Below are 15,486 nucleotides of genomic sequence, written 5' to 3' on the forward strand. Positions count from 1 at the left end.
ATTCCGGGGTCTGACTGATGGCTGGAGTAGCGAATGGGATTTGGCACACACTACTTCCCCCGCCCCAATGCTGATTCTGTCCAATTGAATGTTATTTTGTAAATTTGGACGCTGATAGCCTCACTTCTTATTTTCAACGCCAAGTGTCGCTATTGCAGAAGTTATTAAGCCTATTGTCGTTTTTCCTGGAGGATTTTAGGTTCATAGGGTCGGTGCAATAGCCTAAATGTTAAATACAAAATTGCACGAGTCAACAATCACAAGAAGCAACAATTAACTGCAAATTATTTTAATGTAGTCTACTGTGAAAAAGTCTTAGGCATCCATTAGATTCGTTGTTTTATTGCAATGTTATAGCCTGATGACCACACATGTATTTCTCATTTTCATTGTCCAGCCTAGAACGCAACCAGAAGATATTGGGAATATAAAAGGCACAAACGTAGCCTATGTCGCCTACATTTGATATGTTTTTAAAGGGGCCTAGCCTACTATGCAGACCTACATGTCTCCTGAGTATGCTGGCAATACTATATTAAGAGAATATGAAATGGGCTACATAAATGGTCCTTATAGCATTGCTAAAGCAAAACAAGCTGCCAGAAGGCTTTTGCACATTAGGCCTATTACAAATAGCTTTTTATGTAGGCCTAAGCTATCGGAAGGGCCACCGGCGTATCATTCCTTTTTTTTTTAATAAGGCACCAAGTGCACCAATGATGATTAAATTCAAAATGTCAAAATCCAAAATGAATTCAAATTTACACACTCAAAACAATATAGGCTATACTTTATTTCACCATAATAACTATATGTTCTCAAGTATTGTGGTGACCCTTCTCTACCTGACGTTTATTTTCATTGCCCTCTTGGTAACAGTATGAGGAAACTGTGGGCACCAGTTTACGAATGACATGGTGAAAAGGCAACTTATAAGGAGAAGACAAAAATAATAAGGGGTGACACCAACCTATACATCTCTTGAACGCAGCTTGTGTATATGTGGCTAATTCTTAGAATAGGCCTACTGGAACATAGCCAATGCATGCATACCACACAAGAAACATTTAGGAATTAGTGTTAGAAAGGTGTTATTGACAGAATTAATGTGAATAGGCATAGTCTGTGGAACAAAGAAAGCTCATTTAGGTTTTTTTTTTTTTTTTAAAGTTTATCTCATAGTAGTTCACCTCAACTATGTCCCAATTATGTTTTAGTAAAAGGCCCACATTTGAGAACGTAGTCGACCAAATAGGTCTATCATGTTTCAGCAGCCCACATAATTAATCAAATTAGTACATCAAACTGCAAAAATGTTTAAAGTGTTTGTGTATATATATATATATATATATATTATAAAATATTATTATTTTTACTTTTTTTATTTTTTTATTTATTCATTCATTGATTTATTTTTTGTGGGGAAAGGTAAGGTATTTGTCCAGAAGCAGCATATTAGCCACAGTAGTCCTATAGCTTAACAATTAGTTATGAGGCCTAATTGTAATTTCGGAAAACCACAGGTTAATATCACACAACCAAAGCAAAATAAGGTGTTTTTAAGAAACCATTTGAAATGTGTGTTGAAATGACAGAAAAGCCTACTATAAAGTATAAACATTGTTAACCTGCTGTCAGATAGGCCTAAAACAATTCAGCAGTTAAGTCCTTTACTCCCCATTTCACATTTAAGCATATTGTTCATATTGCAATAAACCCTCTCTCTATAATTTTGCTAGACAGTAAATTCAGTGACTTGCTTGTGCGCATTTCTTTGTCTATAGACCTTTTAATTGTACTGTGTCCTTGGGTGACTTGAAAGGCATTTATCAATAAAATGTATTTATTATTATTATTATTATTATTATTATTATAGAGTTTAATAGAAATAGAAAGCTGCTGTTACTGAATTAAAGCATTATATATTGATACATGAGAGATGACTAGATTACATGCCTGGTCATGGGCTGTTTGTTTCATATCAGGTAGCCGTCATGCCAGATCCAGCCTTCAATCATTCAGTTGGCCATATGGTGGTGCAGATGTTAATTTAAATCAACTCTGTTTTCCTTCAGTTTCCTTCAATTTTCCTTCAAAATTAAGAGACCACTGCAAATTTGAATACGACTGTCAACTCATTCAAATGTCACTCAGCAATCGTAGGATGAGATCAGAAAAATGTGCAGTGGTCTCTTAATTTTTTCCAGAGCTGTATATGATTAAGTCTTTGTACGTTTTAATTTGTTCATGTTGTTTTTGTTTGCATTTGTATCGACAAGCAGCATTATGCATTAGTAGTTTATTTTACCTTTTTGCAAGTATTTTTAAATGTACCTTAATTGAAAGTTCAATAATACGTATTCTACTTCATCAGTTATTTAGTCTGAAAAGCAGGTTGAATATTTGTTTTTCTCTAAGGCCAGGCTAACAGTACACCTTTTGTGTGAGTTCTAGTAGGCCTATTCTATTTGTTTACCAACTAAAGTAAGATTGAAAGAAGGAATGCTGTATGTTGGCCCACCTACTTGATAGCCTGTCTACAAACATAAGGAGATGGGAAGTCAGATATACTTTGAATCTGAGGTTGTTGTTCATCTTGTGCGGTGACATTTTATTGGGTAAGGATAAGGCCCATTGCTAGATGGTAAAAAAGGAACCTCTTCAGCCAGGGTTAAAATATTTTTTTTTAAATCATAAACCACCTGCAGTAAAACCACAATGCACGGTTTTGAAAACAAAGTAGGAGAGGAATTTTGGCGGAATGAGCCTAGTCACGTCGCCATGGTGTTTGAGACAGGAGGATGAAAGAGGTCGGCGTGCTGGCAGAGGAAATGGGGGTGGAGAGGGTGTCACCTGGACAACAGCCTGTCACTGACAGGATCTTAACCAGGCGGGACGCCATCGAAACTGACAAAACAAACCCTATCTGTAAATGCGGGGGGAGTGGCAAGAGAGCTCGTTTAAACTTGACCTTGATTCGCAACTTTAGAACATCACGGACTGTACTACAGAGCTGAACTTGAGCTTGTTGTAAAGGTTTCAAAGAAAAGCCTGAATAAGGCTAATGGGTTGCCAGTATCTTTCCCTCAGGCTTTTTTCCCAGGCCATGACATTTCATGAAATAGTCAGACTAAATGATGCATTAAAACTCAATATTGAAGTTGAATCTGAGAACTCCTTCACTTCACATGTTACCTCCAAGTATTAAATCCTTGACAGTGCAAAGCGGTGGCTCAATACACCTTTTTAATACAGCTCAAAAAAAGAGATCTTAAGCAGAGAGCTAGTAGAGATGTGTCAACTTGGTATTCAAGGCTGAGGTATGTTGACAAAGCAATAAGTAGGAGTAAGACAAGTGAGAGACGCTGCTTTGACCCTGACTTCTTTCGAATCTGAACCTGCGGAGGATGATATTGTGATGTCTAACATTCAGTTTGATGGGTGGACTATAAAATAATGTATGCTCACATATATATTGTATGCAGTAATGTTACACACAAATCATGTAATTGACTCATTCAGGTCATGCATTTAAGCAGGGCTCCACTTTCAAAACAGTGTGAAATGTCCCAAAACAAACAAATGAGCAAACATACAGTACAATTAGTGTAACCCATACAAAACTCTTTATTTCAGCTGCGCAATGTTAGTGGGCAATCCTTGGGGTAGTGGTGCGGGCTCACGTGTGTTTCTGGTTGTATGCGAGTCTCTGTGGCCTCTCTGTTGTGTGATCCTCGGGGATGATTCACTGATGAGCAGCGAGAGCGCCATGCTGGGCACTGCAGATCATGCGCAGAGGTAATCAGTTTACTTCTTCAGGACTTCCTGGGAGAGGCAGCCATGTGTACTGTGTGTGGCTGAGTGCTTGTAGGGGTGTGAAGCCTCATTTGCTGCGGAGAAAGCTAACGTCTAAAGCCTCTGGCCCTTCCCCCTTCAGATCCACAGATAGTTGTGCTCCGAAGCCTCCAAAGAGGAAATTTCTGTTTTGACTCGAGTCTAGAGCTTTTGGAGCTCAGAGGTCAGATAAATCTTGTTTACACCCGCACAGTGTTTGGGTGGATATGGTTCACAAGCAGCACCGAAATAATAACCCGAAATGTTGGTTGGCGAAACATCAACCACGCATTGAGCTTGACAACTACAAGTTGTGGAGACAATGATCTGAGATGATAATAGGTAAACAAAGTCAGACAAAACAGACTTCTGCATGATGGCTTTTCAAAAAATCACAAGTATGTTTAATTATTATAAAACACCTTTAAATGTATATTATGTAGATTCGAGAGTCAGGGGAAAGAAACCAACTGTTTTGTAGACTGCAGTCCAGAAGGTCTCTTAACCTTCATCAACTTTGATTCCCGTTCACAAGTGGAAACGTCAGGAGCATGCATCATGTTCAGTTCTGTTTTTTTCTCTTTCTTTCTCTCTCTCTCTCTCTCTCTCTCTCTCTCTCTCTCTCTCTCTCTCTCTCTCTCTCTCTCTCTCTCTCTATACAAAGTCAAAGCAAAATACACAAGAACAAACGAGTCATTGGCTGAGTCAGTGTCTTGTTGATGCCTCATGGCACGTAGACAGTCAGTCAGCAGGACGCTCTGGATGGGGAAGAATCCATCCATCCATTTTGACAGGTGGTGAAGACAAACTGTAGATCCACCCTCTGTTAGATGGTCAGCTGAGGGGAGAGTGGAAAGGTAGCGTAAGGAATGAAAAAAACTTGACAGACATCCTGTGGGAGTATCAAGACCAATTAACTGACATTTTAACAAGGAGTGTTTACTTTTGGCTTAAGTCTGTGTGGAAACAGTCATTTCACGCTAAGGCTAAGTACACACATATCCGGTGAGATTTAAAGTATTTGAACACAGCTGTGTCAAAAAAACAACAAAAAAAAACAAAACAAAAACAACAGTCATAAAAAACATTCAGTCAAGGATTTCACTTGGGCGCGATCCCTTGTAGCTCTGCACACCAGTTCAAGTTTGGTTCATTACATTGAGGAAAAACAGGGAAAAACTGAATATCCTGTACTGTCGGCTTGGACCAAGTGAAAACAAGGCAACACACGTAAGGAACAACCAGATTATACAAAAAGCCTCCAGCCCAGTCCTTCATAATAAGCACTTAACCTATAGCTGGAGGCTTGGTTTCATCAAATGATTTTTTGCGAGTAAACCAATGAAGCCTCAATTATTTTATTCCAGTTGGCATCCGATCTCCCTAATATGTCCTGTTTACAAACTGCTTCCCTTTCCCATAAAACAGCTCTCTCTCTCTCTCTCTCTCTCTCTCTCTCTCTCTCTCTCTCTCTCTCTCTCTCTCTCTCTCTCTCTCTCTCTCTCTCTCTCTCTCTCTCTCTCTCTCTCCCTCCCCTCCCCCTCCCCCTCTCTCTGTGCTACACAAACACACACATACGCCTGTGCTCAGACTACGGACGCTACTGAGGTGACGGAGGTCACCTTGTTGTCCTCAGCCCATGGCTGTAAGTTCTGTAGCGCGTACAATGAGGAGTTGTGCAGACACAGGGGGTCCGGCTGGAGCGGCTGACTCAGGGTCTTCTGAAAGGCCTCCTGCTGAAGCTGCATCATCAGACGATTGGCCTGCTGCCTCTCCGCCTCGCGCTCCTCCGCCGTCTGTCTCCTGCAGGTGACCGGCACAAACACACCACCGTGACTTTACTGCTGAGTTAAGGGACACACCGCTTCATCAATGATCTTTTAATGTATAAATGACTGAAATTAGGCACATTTTAGTCTTGGTCCTTGGATATTAGTTTTGGTAATCAGTGAATTAATTTCGTTATTACTTCAGAGGTTAAATAAACATGGTCAGGAATTAATATGAACACACACACACAAATACACACGCGCATACACTCATTCACACACACGCCTACACATTTGTCTTAGCTCTTGGTGTGCACGTAAAAATTACCCAACCTTATTTTTTTCCCCCACAAACTGGGCACGTTTTCACTTAGAGTATCGGTACATGAATAATGGAATAGCAACGGACCATGCAGCATTTATATTTGATGATAAATCCTATTTTCACAAGCTTTGACATGGCTCCTTCCAAATGTTATATTTCCTTATTCAAGGGGGTTTGATTACAGCATAGTAAAACTGCACTGCTTTTAAACATCAATAAGCCTGGCCTGTGAAAACCTGGCATTGCAAATCAAGAATGCCAATTCCATTCAATCCATGAATAACTAAGAAACAAAAACTGGACATCATGATCTTATATTTATCTGACAGTAAGTCAGGGTGTGTGACCTTATAGATTTAATATTCTGAATAGCCTCATGAAAATCTCTACCATTTGATGTACCGCTAAAAAGGATCCAAGATTGAGCCTTACTGTGATTGACCTGAACACCATCATATTAGTCGGTGCTGTAAATTCGGCTTTCATGTCAAAGGCAGTCACGGTGTAACCCTAAAATCATGTTTCATACACGCCATCCTCCATCCATTAGCTACACGTTATGGCTAACTGCATCACTGTAATCCAATTGTTCCTCTCTCATTTGATCATGCGCTTGTTACTCATATGGTTGACACACAAATACATCCTTTATCCATATCCATTCGTAGGCTCTTGGAAAATACTATAAATCACATCAAAACTGGAGTTGGGCATTATCACTGAATGTGCTCTGTCTCAATCTTGCCTTGTAATATGTCTCTTTTCTAATATACCGGTTGTCTGGTTGTTGTCAGTACATTTTAAGTGTGTCATACAATATTGCCTTTGTGGGGAAATGAATAAGCAGGGTTTTATGACTGATGCCTCATTTATCTGCCAAGAACTAAAATGATTGATAGCGAATGACTGTAAGATTGACAGCATTTATGACAGTGAGTCATTAATATTTATATCAGCAAAACTACAGCTGACGAATGTTGCATGAAAGGCCAATGGATGAACAAGACTGTAATAATGTTTGGGGTCCTTTTCTCTTAAACGTCCATCTCCAATTGGATCAATTGAAAGGGCTGTGCATCTTCCATGAACTGTGTACTCAATTATTGTGACAAGAGATTGCAGCATAGATCTTTATTTAGTCAGTGGTCAGTTTATATTTTATGTCAACAAAACAATGAAAATATTTTTTTTACTTTTGTCTGACTTATGGTGTACCTCATTTGTGTACATATTGAAGTCAAATGAAATTGAAAAATAATTGGATCTGTCCTTTTAAAATGCCAAACTGTTTTTTGTTATACGTTTTTTTTTTTTTTTTTTTTATTATTCAAAATGGCTTACTGTTTTAGAGTGTCCTCAGCATTAGAACCCATTCATTTACACAATGCCATCATAAGCAAAAGTGTCCGATGGTGCCATACCTCCATTTAGTTCTTCTGTTTTGAAACCAGGTCTTGACCTGAGCGTCTGTCATCTTGAGGGCCTTGGCCAGCGTGGCACGTTCCGCAGACGCCAGGTACTTCTGCCGGTGGAAGCGCTTCTCCAGCTCGCAGATCTGGACGCGGCTGAACGATGTGCGGGGCTTTTTCCTCTTGGGTGGCGTGCGGTTCTGGTATGGGTGTCCGATCCTCCGAGTCACAGAGAAAGGAGAGAGGGCTGCTGTGGAAATAAGAAATAAGAAGGAGTTAGCACTGGAAGAACTCCCCAGACGTGAGGAGCTGAGAGCAACACAACCCTTGAAGGCATAGTATTTCTCAGTTTCATTCACCCTGTAGGAATACTGTATGTCCCATAGTCTGAAGCTCCAGGACACAATTCAGTCTTCAAGTTGGAAGAAAAACGATTGGGGTCATATCAGCTCTCCCCCTGATATGAATAGCAATTGTATTTTGTAAAATGTGCAACGGAATATTTTACCATATTATTTAATATAACATATTTGTTATTTGTTTATTTAAACAATAATATATTTTGTTTAATCAAGAAAACCTTTCATATTATGTATTAATCATTTTAATACATGTAATTACTCATGAACAATAATATCCAAGGTTTTACCTTTAAAACGGGAATACTTTTAAAAGCTTCTGATGCTTAAGCTTAATGTTTCTAAACTTGGGGGATCAAAACATGGTACTGCAGTTGTTTCACTAATGATGTACAGAAATCTTCAGTGTGGCAGTTCATGGTAAAACATTTTTCAAGGTACAGTATGTGTATATATGTGAGTGTGTGAGTACATGTGTTATACATTTGATAACGGTCAGTCTATGTCTCACCTACAGTGCGACTGCACTGAAACGCAAATTAAAAACTTACCTGGGCCTGCACCCTTTCCTAAGTAGTCCATGCGCGGACTACTGCAATAGTGTTTGGCTAGCATCTCCGCAGAGCTCCAGGGGGAGGCCCTGCCCATGTCCCCCTCAGGTAGAACCCCGAAGCTGAGCAGGGACGGCAGGAGAGCCCCAGGCATCCCTGTGGGGCCTCCTGCATGTTTGTCCATTGCCTGCTCTGCTGAAGAATGACAGGGGAGAGGGGAGAGATAATCAGGGCCTCGCGCTGGGAGCCTGGGGGAGGCTGGTAGAGGGTGTGGAGATGATGATGGGTTGCATATTTCTATTACCACAAAGCATAGCGCTCCACTTGGAGTTAACGGATGTTAAAACTAACAACAGTTTAAATGCGGTTTTCAGTGAAGAGACTGGATTGATGAGATAATATCCATAGGCATGCTAATTAAAACAGCAGTACCTTTGGAATAAGTGTCAGTCATCAGGGGAATCTTAAAGGGAAGGCTTTAGGATTCCGTGCTGACAAGAAGTTTGTGCAAAATGTCTCAAAAACCTGTTTTTAGTTCTAAACCTTCAGGGATATTCCTGTAACATTTACAAGACTCTCCAGTTGTAAATACATTTTCAAAAATAACACTGTTTTTAATTGCGCCACTGTCAAGTGAATTGGGGGAGATTTGTTTTTATTTGAACCAAGGTTGATTTATTGTATACCAAGGTTGTTTGTTGTCGTAGATTTCCATACTTTAGCAAATGCCATTCCACTTAGTCATTTTTCACATAAATGATTTACCTCTGCAACATGCTATTTTAAATTCAGCTGGAAAAAAGCCCTCCCATGGTGCCATGCTGTTTATTGCGGCATGTACACGTGTAGTTTTGTGTTTGGTGGCACACTAGGAGCCAAATGCATATGAAAACATTTGCCGCCAAGCCCTCTGAGACCCCAGAGAGTGAAATGAGCCCAGTCAGCAGCATGTGGAGGGGAAAAGACAACGCCACCAAAACATGCACTGAGTCGCACCGGTGCCAGAGTATGAATGACCCTCTAAAGGCAATGGTGGTGAATACTGACCCATATCATCAGTGACATTCAGTAGCATGTCGTTTGGTTCAGGGAATTCACACTTCCATAGAGTGATCAGCAGGTGAAGCCCTAAACACTGTGTATCACTCAGAGATTTCAATGGAAAACAGAACTGGAAAGTGTTCTACTACTCTGAGTATGTGCCTTTGATGTCCGCACGAAGGTACTGCGTGTTATTTCTATTTCAGGACATGTTTCAAACGCAGAGATGGGGGGGAAAAGCACATACAGTCACGTTCACGTGTAATTCAAGTTAAGCATGGCTAAGTGTGTGGCCATGAATCTCGAGCAGGGTTGATATATCATTTTGGACTCAGCAGCGATGTCCTTCTTCAAGGTCAATGCAGTGATAGAAGATGGTGAACTTTTAAATGTGATTCATACAGACTGGACTCATTTTTTAAAATCCACAAAAACAAATAAATGAAATGGTACCTCATTATTCTGGAAAGCAGTATGCTGACATTTTAATGCCTGTGCCTTCATTTGACTTATCCTGTTAACAATTTTAGATTGTCCACCATTTTGGACATCCAACAAGGACTGAGGCAGCTAATTGGATTTGGCCTCATGTCTCTTCATTTGTCAGTGTAACTTGATGTGATAGCTTTTAATCACTTCACAGATCGCAGGAGACACCACAGATTACAGGAGGTCATTGTCATCATAAATGTTTCAAGCAGCATTGGCAGTATGTCTGGCGAAACAGTATGTGCTGTCAACATCATTTCAAAAAACAGGAAATACAGCAACACATAAGGCCATGCATAAAAGCCTCCTTCTGCACCCTGCTTGATATTTTTCCTTGAGGCACAGGTGAATTTGTAACAAGCCAGATTAAAAACGGCTGGGGAGGCCGCCTACATGTCCTGCTTTTGCCCAGGTCTGGCCAGTTCTGGCCTATGAAACTAGGCGAAATATCTCCCCAAGCCCACTCTTTTATATTTATATATATATATATATATATATATATATATGGGTCAGTTTGAGGCAGAAACAATCACTCCAATTCACGAAGGACACAGCCAGGGAGTGTACTAAATGATATGTCGGTGTAATAAAATTTGGCATAAGCACTTCAAAAAATAAAATGCTACCGTAGAGAATATGCGCCCAGTAATAAAATCATTTATACGTAATATCACTTTCATACGACAGCGCTTTCCTTCCCCTTTGCGAATATTACCTCTGAAGCAATCTAATAAATATAAACTTAATGGATTCTACCAAGGATATTGAAATATAACATGAACATTTACGGTTATGCATTGTTTTGTTAGGCAGCGTGAGGGGGCTCTGAATTTGCCATGACATTGTAATGGCAATGAGGGTGAATAAAACCTAAACTGAAATGAATGCACAAGCTATAGTCTCTGTTCTTTCTGTTGGCATAATCATGCTTGTTTTCTTTTTATCCATCTCATAGGCCTGGACCTCCCTATGTTTATCATTTCATCTTTTTATTCTATACCTAATTATACCATCTGCAGATATCGATGTCCAAAATAGCCATATGAGCGTCCAACGAGCATCATCATACACGTCCGTTTAGAATATGCAGTTTACAAAGAGAGGATTTATGTAATCTGGCAAATAGCCACATTGTTAATTTCGCACAGAATCATACTATCCCGTAAACATGTGTTCCCCTATTTCTGTGATATGTGTTAATTTCTATGAAATAGATACAGTTTACTAGAAAATTCATAAGCACTCGCACAAAGCCGGCAGACCTTCACCAAACCCTTGAGACCACCACTGTTGACTAATCTGTGAGTGATCTGTTTATCCATCTCTTCTCTTGGATAAACTTGCAAACTGCCGAGGAGTCAATTAACAAAAAACATGTGGTATACCCTTTCAAAGCCCGACAATCTGTCCAGATATGTCCGGCCTGTGGTGAATATCAGATCTCAAGGCCGCGCCTGGCCTATGCATCGTCCTCAACACGCTGTGACACTTGCGGTGAAATGCACACGTGCAGTCTGAGAGGATGAGGGGGAATGCTAGAAAAGGACAGGGCTGTTCCGAGCATCTCGCCAACAGCTTTTCAAATAAAGCCAAGAGCTACTGTGCAGGATCGTTGCCTACGTGTTTTGAAATGCATAGAGTTTGCCGCCTGACGGGTGCGTGCTGCAGCGTGATGTGACCGAATTTGATGCAGGCCAATCGGTTTGGCATTACGCACGCGAGCTATAATGGTTTCGATCAAGACTGACCACACATCAAGGCGGATGTATCATAATGCGTCAAACAATTAGGCTAAATTATAGGTCTTCTCGTCAGAGGCCTAATTTTTAGAAGCTAGGTGAATAACCTTGATATACGTCACAGCAAACTGTTTTTTGTTTGCTCGAAGATTTCAAAAGAACCAGTGCATTTGCTTATAATAATAATAATAATAATAATAATAATAAAATGGCAGGGAAATAAACACAAACAAATGAGGCAATTAAGCTATTCAGTGGAATTAGCATAATAGAAGTTTGCCTATTGATTCTGATGTCACATCCTGCACCTTGCTAAAGATAAAACATATTAAATGAGTGGCCCGTGGTGGCTATGAGTAAAATTGATAAGCATATTTACAAAAGAGCTTGTGCAGTTGACATATCATTCCATTGCATGAATAATTCATGTAAAAAGAACAGCATAGTTAATATTTAATGTGCAGAGATCCATAATGCTCTTCATCTTCATCTTGGTATGAATTACGTCATTCTAGGGACCATCTCACTGACCAAGTGAAGAATAGGTGCAGTTCAAATGGATACTGCGCGTGCAGACCCTATGCCAGAGACACCAGCTCTTGGAGACAGCACGAGGCCACTTGACGTCGCACATATTCAAATGGGTCTATGAGGCTAGAATAATTGAGTCTTCGTTTTTCCCGAGAAAATGCAATAAAATCCAAACTGTAGGCTATTCTTGAGAAAAAAAAATGTCTCGCAAACCATGTTCTGGGACTGATACAGGCCACACTGTAAACAGGAAGCACGGCCAAAACGCTTAACGCTTAAAGGTAATAGGCCTACACATGATATTGTCCTAGACCTTTTCAGCATATGCTAGGATACGTATTGCTTATGTAAAGGATTATGTTTTCCTTATGTAAAGGAGTATGCTTTCCCAATTAGAAGTAATTTAGCCTACCATCATGCCCTGTGAAATATTATTTTAACCCAAGCCGGCCTGGCCTGATAAATCCTACCTTTCTGAAATATTTAATAACGTTTAGGCCCATCACCACCAAGACTGGGCTAATCTGACATGAATTAGCAGGATGCCAACCACTGATTCAAATGCGAGAATAAAGCCTGAATTACTTCTTATTTATCATTGGACATTTAACCATTCTGACAAGATATATTCAATTATAAGAGTGACAGTGTCATTGACACAAATCTAATGACTGATGATCATTTGTATGAGATTAGCCTATATTATTTAAGATTTGAAGTGTAAAGACTTTCTTTTCCACTGACTATTATTATTATTATTATTATTATTATTATTATTATTATTATCAATAATATTAGGCCTACTTTTAAAATAAAATGTAATTATAGTTGTAACCAAATGCACTATGATTAGGTCTGTCTTGAAAATACAAATGCATAAACTTGGATTTAACAGAATTACCTGAAATAATAATAATAATAATAATAATAATAATAATAATAATAATAATAATTTTGTCTACAAAGACCAAGTTAATCATAAACAAGATTCAACGACTCAAAACAAACTATAACGTTATATCTCACCCAACGAATTGGAATATTATTTTAAACTATAGCTAAACTATTGCATATCTTACAATCAAGTGAATGAAGCCTGATACTCAAGCAAGTAGGCCTATTTAAATGAATGAGAGGAGCATTCGGTGTAAGCCTGAGATAATCATAGTCTAGTTATACTTTTAAATGCCTTATAAACTATTCCTTTTGTGATGGCGAGGTTGATTTTTCGCCAAAACAGCGCAATTCAATATAGCCTTCGAGACAGTTAATTTCCAAACTTACCCGTGAGTCTGTCTTTCGCAAACCTCCTACTGCTTTCCATCCAGGGGAAGGTAAAATTGGCCGGGTTTCCCATGTTTGGTACCGTCGGTATCCCAGCAGCAATACCGGGTGGATGCGTCGGGGGAGGTGGGTGAGGCGCTGGTGGCATGGGTCTGTGGGCCGGGACGCGGATGACACCGCCAGCGTTCCCTGAGTTCACGTTAACGTTCATATTCATGCTAACATTCATGTTCATGTTCACGTTGTATGAGCCCGCCAACCCAGCTGCCATGGAACAGGCCGGATTGTATACACTGTTGTACCCATTGGAGTAAACGTTAGGCGCCAGCTGGTAATCCGGGTCGCTGGTTCGGTTCGGAAGCATGCAGCTGCTGGGTTGATCCGAACTGTTCAGAATCTGATCTATTCCAAAACTGATGGGTTCGTGTTGCTGGTGGGTCTGGTTCACTTCTTCAATGCCTGTGTGCTCCATAGTTGTATAAAGATTATGTAAATTTAGATAGTGTTTGTGTCTTTTCTATGCTTTACCTTGAAAAGAAATACAAAGATGTTTAATCCTCTCTCATGAAGAATAGTTTTCCCCTTCTTGTTAAGACATGGTATTGCTTGAGATGGCCAAGATCCACATTTTCGGTTATTACTCGAACTCGAAGTCTACAAAGGACGCAATTTAAAACTCTGCAATTAATCCATCGTGGCGGAGAGCGCTTTTCCTGAATAATATCCCAATTTATCCAACCTCTCTCACAATTCCTTCATTTTAGGTCTTGTTCATGCTGAAGTCAGGAGACATGGGTGAAAACCTCTCCGTCTCGGAGCAAATCCATTCAGCGAAGAGTTGCCAAGTTGTAGCGAGGATGGTGCTCTGTAGCTATTGTCATCACTGAGGAAAACCCAGAACCAGACCTATGCAGACGCTTCCGTAGCCTACACTGTACTCTGATCTAAAATGAATCGTTTAACGAAGTTAACGTACATATTAATTGGTAGACGCACAAAATCTCCCGTCCAAGCGCTTAGTGAAGTGATTTTTTCAGCAGGTGAACACTCCTACGAGACACTCCTTCTAAGTCTGACATTCTGTCATTGGCTCTCCAAATTTCCAGATAGACAATGGTTTACTACCGGCTTTCCTCTTAAAGAACCCGCATCTATTTTTCACTGGTGTCGTGTTGTTGGCTATGGCTACCTATTCGGATACATAGACACGTGTGCATCAAGTAAAAATGAAAACGACTGACGAAGCAACTTCGTCGGATTTATTATCACAGAAATATATTCAGTATGAGATTTCTATTATTATTATTATTATTATTATTATTATTATTATTAGTAGTAGTAGTAGTAGTAGTAGTATTTCCGTGTCTCCTTTGGATATCTCGACCGGATCGTAGTCTACACCAAGTCATCCAGGTAGGATGAAAGTTGTTCACATGTGTAGTACAGTAATCAATAGCTTACATGTTTTCCATTTTAGTTTGCTTAACATCAGTTGGAAAGTAACCAAGGTCTGGTCTTAAACGCCTATTTTAAACCTGAACTATCTGTAAAATTATTATCAGAATGAACATTTCTACATCATTTGGACTATTTATCCTTCAGACTTATCTTGCATGCTCATCTTTGGACCTCCAATCACCTGGATGCGTGTCCAAATTAATTGTAGCTATGTATTTTTGGATCTGCACGGTCATATGCTTTGCCATAGTCATATTATTTGTTGTAGTTGAAAAGGAATTCAACAAGATCACTTATGCATGGTAGGCTATTCATGGACATGCTGGATGACATGATATTAAATTCTACTGATTTATGTGGCCTCGAGGTCCACACAATAACGGGATAACACTGAAATGCCGGAGTAGCCTTCAGTGATGCAAAAACAGTGTTGATTGGCTCAAATAATTTAACCTTTCTCCGCCCGAAGCAACTCCGCGGATTGTCTGCTTTCAATTCAATAAAAATGAAGAATGGCGCATAATAAAGCCCAACACGGTGAAAACGAATTTAATATATCATCGTTTTATTACGCTCTTATTTCAACTTTCACACGAATAAAAATATTTCTCGGCACAAGCTGGCTAGGGGGAAGCATAAAAATCAATTGTGTGAATTCACAGCTATATCAATAATGGACGCCTTCACCTATTTCTTT

The 15,486-nt window shown here is 39.7% G+C and overlaps 1 protein-coding gene across 5 annotated transcripts; it reads right to left on the reverse strand.

Annotated features, from left to right (window-relative positions):
• Positions 1 to 4,211: 4,211 nt before the first annotated feature.
• On the reverse strand, positions 4,212 to 14,379 carry tlx2 (T cell leukemia homeobox 2). 5 transcript variants are annotated; one of them, XM_048263784.1, is made up of 5 exons: positions 13,332 to 14,378; positions 8,248 to 8,439; positions 7,350 to 7,587; positions 5,500 to 5,637; positions 4,212 to 4,672 (listed from the first exon to the last, which is right to left on the reverse strand). In XM_048263784.1, exons 1-5 carry the CDS (start codon positions 13,801 to 13,803, stop codon positions 4,669 to 4,671), a joined length of 1,044 nt encoding a protein of 347 aa, XP_048119741.1. In that variant the 5' UTR covers positions 13,804 to 14,378; the 3' UTR covers positions 4,212 to 4,668. The 5 variants fall into 5 exon arrangements, with proteins under 5 accessions (XP_048119741.1, XP_048119740.1, XP_048119739.1 ...); XM_048263783.1 differs by having other exon boundaries at positions 5,457 to 5,637; positions 13,332 to 14,377; XM_048263782.1 differs by lacking the exon at positions 4,212 to 4,672 and having other exon boundaries at positions 5,421 to 5,637; positions 13,332 to 14,379.
• Positions 14,380 to 15,486: the final 1,107 nt, after the last annotated feature.

The sequence above is a fragment of the Alosa alosa genome, chromosome 14 (assembly GCF_017589495.1).
Source record: "Alosa alosa isolate M-15738 ecotype Scorff River chromosome 14, AALO_Geno_1.1, whole genome shotgun sequence".
Lineage (NCBI taxonomy): Eukaryota > Metazoa > Chordata > Actinopteri > Clupeiformes > Clupeidae > Alosa > Alosa alosa.